A 15,257-nucleotide genomic window follows, 5' to 3' on the forward strand; every position below is an offset into this window, starting at 1 on the left:
TTGTTGTTGTTTAAGGAAAATTAAGGTAATACCATATCTTAATCATTGCCACAAGTAGCAGTATTGCTACTTATAAAAGTAAATACTAATGTATAAAAGCTGTGTTCCAACTGAGTCTTCCTGACATCTTTATCTCTTTCTTGGAGATGCTCCATGAAACAGTAGATGCCGTAGATCAGGATGATGGAGACATGGAATTAGGAAAATAGCAACCTTAGCTCACAGAGAGGTGAAGGGGCTCCTAGGACAGTAGTAATGTTTCAGGTCAGTGGGAGGATACTACACTCTAGGATGTGAGGCTGCCTCCAGAATTAAAAACAGTCAGTTGGGGCTGGAGAGATGGCTCAGTGGTTAAGAGCACTGACTGCTCTTTCAGAGGTCCTGAGTTCAAATCCCAGCAACCACATGGTGGCTCACAACCATCTGTAACGAGATCTGATGCCCTCTTTTGGTGTGTCTGAAGACAGCAACAGTGTACTCATACAAATAAATTTTAAAAAAAGTCAGTTGATTGACATTTTAATTGAGACTGACATAAAATAGGAAAACTGGTGTTAAGTGCATAAAAATAAGCAAATGAAAAGACAAAAAGGTATAAAAAATGTGCTTACATAGTAACACTGCTGATCTCATCAGATAATATACACATAATTCTTATAACTACAAATGGTTTTCATGGTGAGGAAAATAAGTGGCGACATGAAGATTGATTAGCCCATCACCTCCTTAGGGAATCAGTGCTGACGTCTGAGGTTGGTGCTTGCAGGAGTTCTCGTACGGGAAGTAAAAGACAGGGTAGAATGGACTTGCCTAGGAAGACAAGTATGTTTCATTTTACTGTGTGCATCATTAGATAAAAATGATCAGGTATTAAGAATAGATGGGATTAAAGAGATTTCTTGAAGCAGATGAGGTTTTCTCTATCAGCTTGATCACTATTCGTTATTCGTAATGAAAATTTAGAAATTTTTGAGCATTGGGTGTGTGTATATATTATTTTTAAGTGTCCTCCACTCCTTACTGTTGGGGGGCGTTAAACCCAGAGCCTGTTTATGTTAGGCAAGCATACCACCACTTAGATATATATTCTCCAGGACTCTTGTTGCTAAATCTTTTGAGAATAGACTGGTCTTAAAAATGTGAAAAACTTGGTGTTTGTGAAAATATTTTAATCTTCATCAAGGTTAATAAAGAAAAATGGCCTTAGTAAAATGAATTGTCCAGAACATTGACAAAGATTTTATTTGCAAAACTGTATTTGCCCAAGATTTGAGACTTCTTGATTTTTCAGAAGAATTTGTTGCCACAGTTCATTGAAAGTAGTGAAGACAGCATCGTCAGTATTAGGAGAACTTAATTAAGTGAAGAGTTGTTATTCTGTTGTGTGCTGTGGTTTACATTTGGTAGCATATTGAAATCACTATTTTAAGTTAGCTTTAAAATTAATGTTTCAATGTCTTTTCTAGGGTAGATTTACCAGGCTGTTTCTGAGTGTGGATTGTTACCCTTGGTAAGAAAATGTCGTCCATCTTGCCATTCACTCCGCCAGTGGTGAAGAGACTTCTGGGATGGAAAAAATCAGCCGGTGGGTCTGGAGGAGCAGGTGGTGGAGAACAGAATGGACAGGAAGAAAAGTGGTGTGAAAAAGCAGTGAAAAGTCTGGTGAAAAAGCTAAAGAAAACAGGACGATTAGATGAGCTTGAGAAAGCCATCACCACTCAGAATTGCAATACTAAGTGTGTCACCATACCAAGGTGAGTGGGCGGGGCACTACGCTGGGTGAGGGGCTGCAGTATCCAGGTCCTCTGTACACAGTGATTATTAAAGTAAATTGTTTTGTTGTGTTAAGCCTTGAGTATTTTAAGGATTATTTTCTTGAGTACTGACTTTTAAGCAATACTAGATATATTGTTTTATCTCTGTTACTTAAAGTTACATGCCATTCTCATCTCTGTGACTGAAAACAATAAATATTCATTGAATGGAAGTAAAACACATACTCAAAACTACAGCTGACGAGTGCTGGCTAGTAGCTTCCTCCCGAGTTGGTCCGGCAGTGAATAGTTAGAAAGGCGCTGACTCCCAGTGAGACGCACGCTTTTAAGAAAGAACAGTGGGTGAGGCAGAGTCTTCTCAGCTTGCATTGTAGTTGGAAGTCATCTCAGAGGCTGGAAGTTTGAGCATAACTGTAATCATTCTAGAGCTGAGGACAGTGGGTAGGAGAATGGTGACAGGTGGTTTTGAAACTATGTTCCAGTGTTTCTTTGTACATCATAGCTACATGTGTCTGTCCAGAAGACAGAATTTACTGCGGAGTGGCAGTGCCTTAGGTAAGGGCTGGCTCTGCTTGCTTCCAGTGAGCTTTGAGAAGCCTACACCTGATACCTGGAGATAATGGGTAGCACCAGACTTTGTGCTTGGCAGCTGCAGTAGTTAGTTTGCCTTGTTTGTTAGACTTCTTAGCCATTTCTTTTACTTTGTTTCACGTGTATCTTAAGTTACCGGCTTGGCTTGTTTCTGCATATGCTGATGAAGTGCTTGCTGTTTGGACTGTGTTGGTTCCTAGACAAATGGGGGTGTGTGTAGAGGTGAGCAGATGAAAGTTCCTGAGGAAGATTTACCCACTCATTGAAGGAGTGAACAGAGTTTGAAACAGTAATGAACTCAAAAGAAGACAAGTGCAGTAATGGGATAGAGAGCATGCAAGGTTGAAGGTTTGAGCTGATCTCTAGGGAAGCAGCAACTCACTGAGGCAGAGTCTTATATCTGCAGGAAAGGGCCACAGTCAAGATTCCAAGGTAGTAAGTGCCTTCCTGCATTGAAGAGCTCACGTGGAGAGAGAAGGAATTCACTTAGCATTTAGAGGGCTGGAGGTGTTTGAGTGTTGGTTTAAATAACAAAAGAGCAAATACGTTTTTTTTTTTTTTTAAAAACTGCATTTTACAAAAGATTATCTTAACAAGATATCTTGTGCAGTGGACAAGTGCTGAGGAGGAGGAAGTGGTGGTGCTGTGTGTGTGTGTGTGTGTGTGTGTGTGTGTGTGTGTGTGTGTGTGTGTATTTAGGTGAATAGAAGTGTGGAAGTCACTTGTAATGCTGTCACAGTCTAGTGCAAGATGAGCAAGATTGGACTGATGGACTGGTACTCAGAGTGATTGTCAGCATTTGACCCGTGTTTGGAAATGGAGATCGCAGGACTCTGGCAGATTGGCTAAGATTAAGTAACGCTTTACTTGTTGGTTTTTTTAATTGTGTGCTCGGTTTTGTCTTTGTTGTAAATATTAAAGTGCCTACTGCTTAGCGGATAATTGCTGGAATTGCTTGTTCCTGGGGGGAGACTTAAATGCTCTTCCAGGTGTAGTGCTTACTAGGAAAGGTCCTTGCCCAGGGTGTCTATCCATAGGAAGCCGTGGGAAGCCTCTTGGGAGGCTATTTGCTGAAGACTAGGAATTACTAGAAATTTGGTGGAGAGTAGAAATTAGTCAGGGGAAACCACTGTGGGGATGGAGATGGTAGAAATTGGGAAAGAAGATTGGAGAAAGATTGTTCATTCCTTGTAAGCAGATGTCCTTCTGATCACTTTTCCACAGTAGTTTTAGAGGCGATCTCTTACTGTACCTGAAACTTGCTGTTTCAGTGAGGAGGTAGGTCATGAGCTTGTCTGAACCAGGAGTAGGATCCAAGCCTCCACTGCTGATGGAGTGAGGTGGGCCTGAGTGGAACTGGTGAAGTAGCAGGTTCCAAGTGATCTGTGTGGTGTTGGGTTATATAGGAGGTCACCACGGTAATGGCTTCCCTTCTTTTGTGTTCTGCTTGAAATGTTCTTTTTCTTTTACCCAATTAAATATTACCTTGGTTTTACTATCAAAATTTACTTGAAATTTAGAAGCTTATTTGATTTACTATGCTTTTTAAAAAATATATTTTTATTCTTTAAGAATAAATTCTATGCAATATTTTGACCATTTCACCTTATTTCTCCCCAAATCCTTCCAGACCTACCCCACACCCTTCGCACTGGCTTCCAACTTTGTGCTCTTAAAAAAAATTCCACTGATTCCAGTTTATGCTGTTCATATACGAATGGGTGTGGGCCATCCTCTCAAGCATGCTTGACCCACAAGGGACCATACCTTAAAAAAGTCGACTCTCCCTCTTCAGAGCCATTAGCTGTCAATAGCTGCTCAGTAAGAGTGGGGACTCGTGAGCCCTTCCCCACTCGGCTAGAATGTTAGCTGCCTCGATCTTACATAAATCCTGTGAGGGCTTACGATGTGTAAGTTCATGAGTATAGAAGTCCTGTCATATTTAGAAGACACTTTTAATCCAGTTCTTCCCAGTCCCTGGCTCTCAAAATATTTCCACTCCCTCTTCCACAGCAGTCCCTGAGCTTTGGGGTGGGCGTGATACCGATCTTCCTTTCATGGCTGAACACTCATTCTTTACACATTGATCAGTTGGTTGTAAGTTAACCAATGTCAACTGTACACACAAAGTCTCTGATGAGGGTTGAGAGTGGCACGGGTGTCGATGTGGAAATGTAGAGGGTGATTTGATGTTTTGGCCATTCAGTAGAACAGTGCGTTTACTGCCGTAGGTTTGGCCAGAGTTACAGCCGCAGTTATGTGTTTCTTCTGTGGAGCAGGCCAGAAAACTCTTGGTTGTCCAGTCACATCCATGCCACTATTGCACCCACCCGTGTGTGTGCCTTGCCCTGTCTGTCATTATTGTGGTTCACAGGATGTACAGTTGGCCAAGACTGTTAATGTCTTCCCCTAGCAGCCCACAGGAGCGTCTCGTAGTGCTGTGAAGGCTAACCCGCAGGAAAGAAGCCGCCCTGGTCATTCCAGCCTGATTTGCCATGTTCCTCGACCATAGAGTGCTGCTTTAAGATGTAGATGTGCTTGCGTGGGTTGTTGATCCAGAAGAAGAAGTCGCACTATAGTTTCTTACAGTGTAGTTTGATGTTGCAAAATTAAGTAGAAAAATTAAGTCAATTATTTGTTATTTCTTAACTGTTAAATATTTTTAAACAGTAAGTTTTACTTGAAATTCAGTCACCTCAGTGTACATATGAAGATGAGAGTTGAAAAAGAATTTTTTTAGGTAATCTAAGCCCAATTTAAATGATCTAAAAGGTAATGTAAAATGTATTAAACCACATTCACTTAAAATTGTAAGAAAGGTGTGTTAATAAAGTAAATTCCTTAAGATTTTTTTTTCTTTTTCTTTTTTTTTTTTTCTTTTTGGAGCTGGGGACCGAACCCAGGGCTAGGCAAGCGCTCTACCACTGAGCTAAATCCCCAACCCCATTCCTTAAGATTTTACAATCCTAAAACTACAAGGTCAATTGGTGGGAAACATGCTAGCTTCAAATACAGCGAGTGTTTACAGCTAAAACACCCATTTTGTTGACATGAAGCACTTTCCCCTTTGTGTCCTTTGCCCCACTAATATTAGAGTGTGATTAAAATTGCCTAGGACAGTCCTGACTTTCTATCCTTCTGTTCCTCCACCTCCAGCGGCCTCACAGGTTTGGAAACTGGACCATTAGCAGCACTAGTTGCCTGTTTGCACCATGGTATGAGTAATACAGATGGCTCAGAGCAACCGATTGACTTGAGTAGATGAGCTGGACCTGGAGGCCCAGGCCAAAGATTACAGTTGCAGTACATAAGTTGCATCTGCATTTTTAAGATCTGGGAAAGGGAGAAATGTTAGTCATAAAATCAGAATAGGAATTGACTCGCGGAAAAAACAAACAAAAAAATCTTTTAGTATATTTTAGCTGCAATAAAATAAAGCAAGATGAAAGCCTCTCATGGGGCTGGAGTTATAAAATATTCAAAGCACGGTACCGTGAGACCTAACATTCCAGTATCATAGTGGCCATAGCCATTATGCATGTGTGCAGGAGTGCAGAGCTCACTTTTCCAAGTCGGAAGAACTTTGATCATGTCCTTTTTTTTTTTTTTTTTTTTTTTTTTTGTCTTTCATCCTAAGGGAACAGTGAAAGATTTCTCATGTTCTTACAATAGTGAAAGATTTCTCATGTTCTTACAATGCTTTTTACTATAGGCAGGAAAAGTTTGAAATCCAGTTTTTTGAACTGATAATAAAGAAAACTACCCAACTTGTTTGTTTTATGCCACAGTTGAACAAGGATGGCAAAACAGACCGCTCTACTGATCTCACGTGTAAACAAATGCAGAGTACAGATGCTAACTGCAGTTCTTTGTTTAAAGAAAGCCCCAGTAATTGCTGCAGGACAAGGTGAGGTTTATCACACACACCGAAGGGTGCCCTGTGTCAGGAAGTCTCCTCACCCAACACCGACTTAGGTTTAAGAAGAAAACTTTCTGTTAGACTCAATATTTATACTGGAGAAACTAGTATATTCATAGTTTGATGAAGAGTATATTTAAAATGTTAGGTTTAAATGATTATGAAACTTTTAAAAGAGAGGTATACTAAATTTTTACTGGTGGCTATTTATGGATGGGAAGAAAAAAACGCTCTATAATCTTTTCCTAGTGTTATGTATAAATAAGTGTGTTTTTACTCTTAGAGTTAATACAGTTAAATGTTGGAATAGGATTTAGGGCAATTTAATTCTTGTCTCCTTAATATACCTCTTGTTTGGGCTGGAGAGATGGTTCAGCAGTTAAGAGCACTGACTACTCTTCCAGAGAACCTGAGTTCAATTCCCAGCAACCACATGGTGGCTCACAACCATCTGTAATGAGATCTGATGCCCTCTTCTGGTGTGTCTTCAGAGGGCTACAGTGTACTCAAAAGTAGATAAATCTATCACACACACACACAAATATATCTCGTTGACTTTTTTCTCTGTATCATCACAGTTTGTTGTAGTTCAGATGCTTCTAAAGTTAGCACCACTTTTTGGTTTTCTTTGAAGTCAGTTTTTCTATTAAAGGACAATTTGAAATGGACCTGGTAGCCTGTAGTCTCAGTTCTTAGAGGCTCATGAATGCCAGGAAAGTCTGGGCTACATACACAGTAAGACCCTGTTTCAAGAAAAAGAAAGCAAGAAAAGAAAATGTGCGCGTGCGTGTGTGTGTGTGTGTGTGTGTGTGTGTGTGTGTGTGTGTGTGTGTGTTTCCAGAAGAGTGTAGAGGAGTGTTACTTAGAACCATGGAAACAGTGTGTGTACATGGTTGAAAGTCAGCCTGGAATATATTGTTGGGGAAGACACCTCACACCCTCTTCTCTGTCACCCAGTTTTCCTCTCTAGTTAGACTTCTGTCCCTTCAGGATAGTAACTTTCTAGTGTGGTCATTGATTGATACTTGGTGGGGTTTTTTTTTTGGTTGGTTTTATTTTTTCATCTTTTATTTTTTTTTATTTTTTATTTTTTTAAAGATTTATTCATTTATTATATATAAGTACACTGTAGCTGTCTTCAGACACACCAGAAGAGGGCACCAGATCTCATTACAGATGGTTGTGAGCCACCATGTGGTTGCTGGGAATTGAACTCAGGACCTCTGGAAGAGCAGTCAGTGCTCTTAACTGGTGAGCCATCTCTCCAGCCCTTTTTTCATCTTTTAAACATCAGAGAAAATCAAAAGAACTTTGTTTAGATTGTCAACTTTCTTTTCTGGCTTCCTATCCGTATGCCTTTTACTTGTCTGGGGAAACTGGAATAGTCACAGAGAAGTCATTTGGAATCTAAACTATGGTGTTTTATTTTTCTTAAACACTTGAGAAGAGAAGTTCCCATCTGCATGGTGATGGATTAAGTGTGGTTCTGTGTGAAGCATGGACTGGGGAGCTCTGCCTTCGCTTCAGATTGCGGCTTTGAGTTCGCTCACTCAGTGCTGAGTGGTGGATCCCAGTGAGGTGTGGTGGCTGCTGTTTTATGGCTTCCTTGCTTGGGAAGAGGGTGTTTCGGGGTGAGGACTCTCACAGTCTAGTTTCTGGCCCATTGGAAACAGTGTGAGTGAGAGTTGTAAGCTTTACAGCACTGGCCATGAATATAGTTTATTTGGAACATTCACACGTGTCTAAACTTTTCCTTTTTCTTTTTTTCAAGAGAATATGTGTTAAATTGTATTACCTATTGTTTTGGTTGGCAACATGTGTTACATATAATTTAACTTAATTCAAATATGTAGTTTATTTGTAAAACCAATGAGATCAATGAAACTATGTATTCAAAAGTAGGACTTTGAGGTTGTAAGTAATGATACCTTTTATCAGCCTTAGCATGCAATTACAGTTTTTCTATGTTCTGTTTATAAATTGTGAATGTGCTTAGGTTGTGGTTCAGGATCCTGTAAAGTACTTTGAAGGGCACTTTTGAGATTCTCAATGGTTTCCAGATGCCTGCTTTTAAAAAGGTTTTTAGGTTTTGCAAGGGGTCTCCTGTTATAACACATTCAAAAACCTTTTGTAAGTATAATACATTCAGGCATAAAACTGTGTGTGCATGCGTGCGTGTGTGCGTGCGTGCGTGCGTGTGTGTGTGTGTGTGTGTGTGCATGCGTGTGTGTATGTGCCAGCCACATGCCCCAGCATTTGTGTGGAGGTAAAAGGACAGTCTCAAGTGGCTTCCTTGCCTTCCACCATGTATTGAGATAAGACTTTTTATTTTTCTTTTGTATATGCTAGACTAGCTGGGTCCACAAGTGTTTAGGATTTTCCTGTCTCTGCCTTCTTTCTCTTCTTAGGAGCTCTGGGATTAGACACTTGTGTTGTATCTGGATTGTATGAGTTCTGGGGATTCCAACCCAGGCCTTCATGTTTTTTTGCAACAAGTGCTATTGCTCCAGCCCACATGGTACTATTTTTTTATTTTTTTAATCATCACTTCATCAAAGAAAACACACCTGTCTTAGGACCTTTGTTCATTTATAAAAATTAGTGAATTATTCTCAGATTAAATCGCCCCATAATACTAATTTTTAACATCTGGGGCAAAAAGCATGATTCTTCTTGTGCCATAATTGTGTTGGCATCAATGAGAAACTCATCTAGCTAAGTAGTAATGACAGCCCTTTTGTTTTCTTAATATTAGCATTCGAGGTATCTTCTAAGAGTAGTGTTTCACACTCTCTCTCTCTCTCTCTCTCTCTCTCTCTCTCTCTCTCTCTCTCTTCCTGTCTGTAGTAGAGTACATGGAGACTTCTGTGTCCACAACTTGAAGGAGTTTGTCTTTTCCTTTAACCACCAGGGGACCTAGGTGTGAAGTTTACCACATCAGGCTTGATAGCAAAGCCTCCCTTCAGCCACCCCACTGAGCTGTTTTGATGGAATAGGGATTACTGTACTTAAACTTCTCACTCATGTAGAACTTGTAAACGGGGTCAGGAGAATAACCCCAGCGTGAGATCTTGCTTGGAAATTGTAAGATCTGACTGTATGTTCCTTCCCTTCAAATTGAAGGGCTTCAGAATTGCTTCTCAATTTGTTAGGTGTCTGCTAAGGTTTGAGAGATGTGTAAACTAGTTCTGACTTCTTGAAGAAGCCTAAAAAGTGAGAGACCAACCAGAGCTGTCCTTTGTAGTATTATAATAAAGAAAGGTCATGATGAGAGTAGCCTGCCCTTTTGGGTATGATGGGTCAAAGGTGCAAGACTCATCCCAGAGACTGGGTAGATAGCAAGAATAGTGAAGATTCCATGGAAAGGAACAAGAGACCTCCAACTTTAGGTCTGCATAGTCTAGGCAGAGCAGCCTGAGAAGTCAGTTCCTGCGCTATAAGTAGAGGAAGGGAATCAACATTAGGGTGCTTGCCTTCTGCAAGGTCACCTCACCTTGTCCTTCAAAGCTCTTCCTGTTTGTTAGCCCTGAACTTGCAGGCCGTAAACGTGACACCTGAACAGTCCTGAGGAAGGCAGAGCACAGTTAAATGTGGAACAAGTTTTTTATTTAGAGCAGGCAGAAAATTTGATTTCTAAAGATACTTGTCATGTGTGCGTGTGTGGACATGACTAGAAACCCCATGACAGCTTTAGGAAATAGAGTTCGACAGGAGCTTGTTGGAGCAGTGGTACTGGGTGGTTGAAGGGTTCTGAGCCAGGGCCAGCTTGTCCATGTGTTGTCTTCCTTTGGGGCTGAGAGTTCTGAGTTGTTAGCTGGGGACAGAGGAAATGCAGGTTGGAGGGACATGACAAGCATCTGCAGGCAACTGTCATTTTAGCAACTTAAACCATTTGACCATAGAAGTCTCAGAAACTATTTTACCATAAACCATCTTTAATTGGTATTTCCTTCTATTACCATCATTCTGCCAAGTATGTGTGCATGTGTGTGTAGGCACGTGTGTTTTCAGGTAGAGGGAAGACAGAGTGACAGTGTGTGTCTTTCTGAATCACCGTTCGCCTTTTTGAGACAGATTTCACTCAATTGGAGCTCACTGAGTGAGACTTGGCCAGTCAGTAAGTTACAGGGTGACCTGTCTGTCTTTCCAGCTTGCCTACTGTTGTCCCTGGCTTCATGGTGTGGGTGCTGGGATCTAAATCATCTGTCGTGTTTGAGTAGCAAGCACTTCAGCACCTGAGGCATCTCTCAGCCTGACCTAATCTTTACTCAAAAGCTCTGCTTTGGGGTTGTTGCAGGACATATCATAGGAAATGTCACTTTGAGAAATCGATCAATAAATTCTAAAATGAGACTTGAAACCTGTTAGGAGACACTGGTTGAATCATTCATCTTAGCCTTTTTCTTTTAAAACTATCTTTTAGTATGTTATCATATATTAAAAAAGTAACAAAGAGTTTTCCCAAGCCAGGTGTGATGGCTCGTGTCTTTAATCCTGACACTCCAGAGGCTGAGGCAGGTGAATCTCTGAGTTAGCCTGGTCTACATCTCAAGTACAGGCCAGCCAGAGCTGTGCAGTGAGACACCCACTCTCAGGTACATACATAGAAAGCTTTTCCTTATTGCCTGGATATGGTGGCTTTTGGCATTTGCACTAGTGATGGAGAGAAGAGGTGCTCTACCCAAACACTTTGATCTCTGTGGGTGAAAACCCTTGCCATATAAGGGAGGGTGGATTTTTATTTGGTGGTGTGCTAATTTAGAACACTTGTTATTATATTATAAAACATATATTTGTAGGAGATGAGGTATGTAGATGTCAGAGGACAATTTACAGAAGTTCATTCTCTTTCTACAACGTGGGTCCCAGGGTTTGATGCTGATGCTGCTTTCCCCAGTGAGCCCAGCTCTCAGGTCCATAAAATCATTTCTTTACAACCAAATTAAAGCATTGCAAAATGTGTGCTTTGACTCTTTACAAAAGTTTATTTAGTCCCTGTAGTATATCTGGTGCATATTTCTTCTGTTTTTCTGCATCTAACTTGAAAGATAAAAATGATGCTTTTTTTATTATGATTATTTTTTCATTTTGGGATACTATTTTTTGAATTGCTAAAGACTGTATGTGAAAATTAAGTTAGAAAATCCATATGCTGTATTGTTAAAGTTAAAAGTCTTTGTACTCTTTTCAACATTGACTATTTCTTTAAGTAAAAAGTTCATAATTTTCAAAGGGCTTAAAATAATCCCACAAACCATTTTTAGACTTGACATTAGATCATTTCCATGACCAAGGATGATGTATGTTTGTGGGAAACCTGTTGTTAGTTTTCAAAGTCAGGGAAAATCCATGAGGATCTCAGATTGCATTGTGACAACACTTAAAGTTAGACATGAAAAATACTAGGGACAGGAACCCTTTTGGGTCTTTGAACATCAAAGAAGGGCTGTACCAAACCAAAGAAGGGAACAGGTATTTGAGTATAATCTATACTATACTCAGTGCAAAATTAATGTGTAGCTTTCAAAATTTAATCATTGCAACTCACTGCTTTAACAACAGAGAAACCTGAAGGTTAAGATCAAAAGCATCTTAACAAAATTCATAGTTTGTTTAGACTTCCAGCATATTGGAGTTTATCTGATTGAGGACATTGAAGAAAAGACATGGCATTTATACATTTAATTACAGAAGACCTTTTCAGTGGAGGAACTGAAGAGTTCAGTGAGTTAATGAAAATAAAGATGGAGTGGATCATCGTTCTTCCTGTGGAATGATTAGCATAGGAAAAAAGCAAATGAGAAGTTCAGCAAGGTGGGCTTTTATAAATACCAGCTCAGACAAATGGAATTGATAAGAAAATAATTGCATCTGTAAAACTAAAATATCTCGGAATACAGTTTTCTTAAAAGAAAGTGGGTAAAGGGGCCACCAGGCCTGCGGCTCAACAACCTGAGCTCAGTCCCCAAACTGAAGTACATAGTGAAAGGTTCAGCTGCCTCTGCCTCCCCATGCTGACGGTATGCGCTGCTGTGTCCAGCCTGCATGGTAGCTTCTTCAGCTTAGAAAGGCATATAATAATAGCATTTTAATATAGTAGGTTTGGGTTTTGTTGGTGTTTTTTTTACTCACTGTTTACCTGTGGATTCCAACATTCCTTCTTGGTGCCGAAGGACCATGAAAATGCTATGGTGGGGACTGGGAAGAAGGCATAAGCCAGCATGAGGACTTGAGATCGACCCCAGCACTCCTTGGGGGAAGGGGGCAGAGAAAGCCAAAACCCTGGGACTCTACTAAGAGCCAGCCTAGACAGCTGCATGATCCCACGCCAGTGAGAGGCCTGTCATAAGCAGAAGACGGACTTGGTTGGAGAGAGAGATGGTTCAGACTGAGCCTGACGACCTGAGTTTAGATCCCCAGAAGCCAGGTATCCTCATTGGGAAGTGGGAGGTGGAGGCAGGAGACTCTCCAGAAGCTAGTGGCTAGGTCAGTTAGTGTCTGAGATGTTTGGTTGCCAAAAAAAAAAAAAAAAAAAAAAAAGAAAAAAGAAAAGTGGAGAGGACTGGTTGTGAGCAGAGCAGGGGTCACAACATAGCTCAGGAAAAACAACTCCCTCCTCCCCCTCTCCCTCCACCTCCCCTCCTCCTCATTATCTTCCTTACCATTTGTGTAGTGTGGTGGCGGGTAGAGTACACAGTTTGGAAGTTTTTTGTTGCTATAATCATCTTTGATGCCTGAGTTATCCAAAATGCAAACTTTTAGATCCTTAAAAGGGTCGGTTTGTCATCAGTAGTAATAATTATGGTTTCTTAGTTACAGATTCTTCCCTGCAAGTCCATCTTCTGTGAGTATATCATTCATCAAGAGCTGGAGCCTCAAGTGAAGCTTGTTTGGTTGAGGCCATTCTCTAATTGATTAACACACCTACTTCGCTCAGTTTTTAACCTACTTTAACTTTTCCATGGGGTACCCTATGGTACTCACTTGGATACGCAGAAGAAACATTCTCTTTTGACAAAGGTTACAAACAATATGTCAAACAACACTCGTTTACTGTTGTATACCATGAATAATAAAACCATGAAAATAAAAAATAAAAATTTAAAAATAATAAAATGAAAATAATAAAGATTTATTGGGTTCGGAGGATTGTGTCTTTTGCCCAGAGTTAGTGCTTCTTTTATTTTTTCCCCCTCTCCCGACTCCTCCCCCTCCTCCCTGTCTTTGAACTCAGATCCACCTACCGGTTTCTGAGTGCTACATGACAGACCTGACTGCTTCTCTCCTGGCCTGGCCTTCCCTTTCTGTTCATATATGGTACTGGAAATTAAACCCAAGATCCTTACACATGTAGGTAAACATGCTATGACCGGGCTATCTTCTTAGCCCTTAGAGTTTTAGAGGACCTCAGTTTGTAGCTTGGGCTTGCTTTGAGTTTGCTGTGGTGCCTAGGCTGGCCTGAAACCTGAAACTTCCTGCTGGCTTTCAGTGCTAGTATAGCAAGGTCCAGAACCAAGCGAGGGCTTTCTTAAGCAGAGTTCTAACCTCTTCTTTTTGTTTCCCAATAATATGTACATGCATAAATTTAAAAAGTGTATGAATACAAACATGTTTGTGGATATTTGAAGTTAAGTACAAAATGTTTATAAAATGTCTTCTAGGATACATCTTATAAATTATGTTAGATTTGAATTTTAAATTGAGCTTCAAATATAAGCTTATTGTGATGAGTAAAAAACTTAAAGTTTGTTTGTTTATTTGTGTTTGGTGTGGGGGTGGGGGTGGGGGTTGAGTGCTTTGTGAGCATCGATGCCACAGTGTAAATGTCTGACGACGTTCAGGAGTTGGTTCTTTGCTCCCACCTGGTTGGAGCAGGATCTACTTCATTACATCGCATTTTCAGGCTACCTGACCTGCCAGTCTGGAGCTTTCTAGATCTTCAGTCTCCACCTCCCATCTCACCTTAGGAGTGCTGGATTATGTAGCCTGACGCCTACTGTGCGTATAGGGATTGGACTGGCTGTGGGCTTTTGTGGCACATGCTTTTCACTACTGAGCCATTTCGCAGGCCTAGGTGAATTTTAAATGTGTTAGTTATTGTACTTGCTGTAAGTGTGGCTAATAGGGAGATTTGGTTTATTGCTAAATGACTTGGTGCATGCAGTGATAATTAGTAATGGACTTATGCTGACGGATTGGTTGTCATGCTTGCGTCCTTGGGATTTTAATAGATGTTCCTTTTCTTTTCTCTACACTTTTTTTTTTCCAGGGTGAATATAGAAGCAAAACTAAAATCCATATGTAATAGTTTGTTCTAGAGAAACTATTCCATACAAAGAACCTGTGTGGCTTTGTATTAGGTGAAAACAGAGCTGTGCTCGAGCTTGCTAAGCTGGCTTCGCAGTAGTGCGAGGACGTCACTGTTGGTGGTCTGTGGGCCAGCACATCTTATTTCAACACACTGCAATACTCTTTCTAATTACATTAATAAGCAGGGTTAAATTTAGTTAGACAGAAGTCAGTAGACCATTTGTTTTGGTATAATTTTCAATAGCTAAACTGTTTTACAATATGTCCTGAAGTAAGGCAGTCAGACGAGTGAGTTACCAGTTAAACTAGTAATGTGTTTGGGGTATTGCTATCATTGATAAGAGATGATAAAACTTTCACCCCCGCAGTACCACAAAATCGAAACAACAATGAAACCTGTTTGTTTAGGATACTTTACTTTTTAACACTGCAAACCTTTTTCATACCTTTCTTTTGCTGTCTGTAGTGCTTGCAAACCCTTGTTACTGTACAGCAGGTTCATTTTGATTTCCAGTAATATCATTTAAATGTATAGAAATGGAGTGTAGTGTAAGGGATGTTACTGCTTCTGTTTCTGAGGAGGTTTACTGTATAGCCCAGCCTTACTTGAACTGGTTCTGGGTCCTGTGGTGTCTGAGATGCTTAGATTCCAGGCATAGGCC

At 40.4% G+C, this 15,257-nt stretch overlaps 1 protein-coding gene across 14 annotated transcripts in view; it reads left to right on the top strand.

The window, feature by feature from the left end:
- Positions 1–15,257, top strand: part of Smad2 (SMAD family member 2) — a 68,608-nt gene that overhangs the window by 20,223 nt on the left and 33,128 nt on the right. For 7 of the 14 annotated variants that reach the window (XM_087592643.1, XM_087592648.1, NM_001277450.1 and 4 more), the window contains one exon: positions 1,467–1,754. In XM_087592643.1, the coding sequence (XP_087448769.1) occupies positions 1,519–1,754 (236 nt within the window). In that variant the 5' untranslated portion in view covers positions 1,467–1,518. Of the gene's footprint in view, positions 1–1,466; positions 1,755–6,154; positions 6,274–15,257 lie in introns of all 14 variants that reach the window. The other 7 variants (XM_087592642.1, XM_087592649.1, XM_087592645.1 and 4 more) reach the window with 3 other exon arrangements.

The sequence above is a fragment of the Rattus norvegicus genome, chromosome 18 (genome assembly GCF_021556685.1).
Source record: "Rattus norvegicus strain SHRSP/BbbUtx chromosome 18, alternate assembly SHRSP_T2T, whole genome shotgun sequence".
In the NCBI taxonomy this organism is placed as follows: Eukaryota; Metazoa; Chordata; class Mammalia; order Rodentia; family Muridae; genus Rattus; species Rattus norvegicus.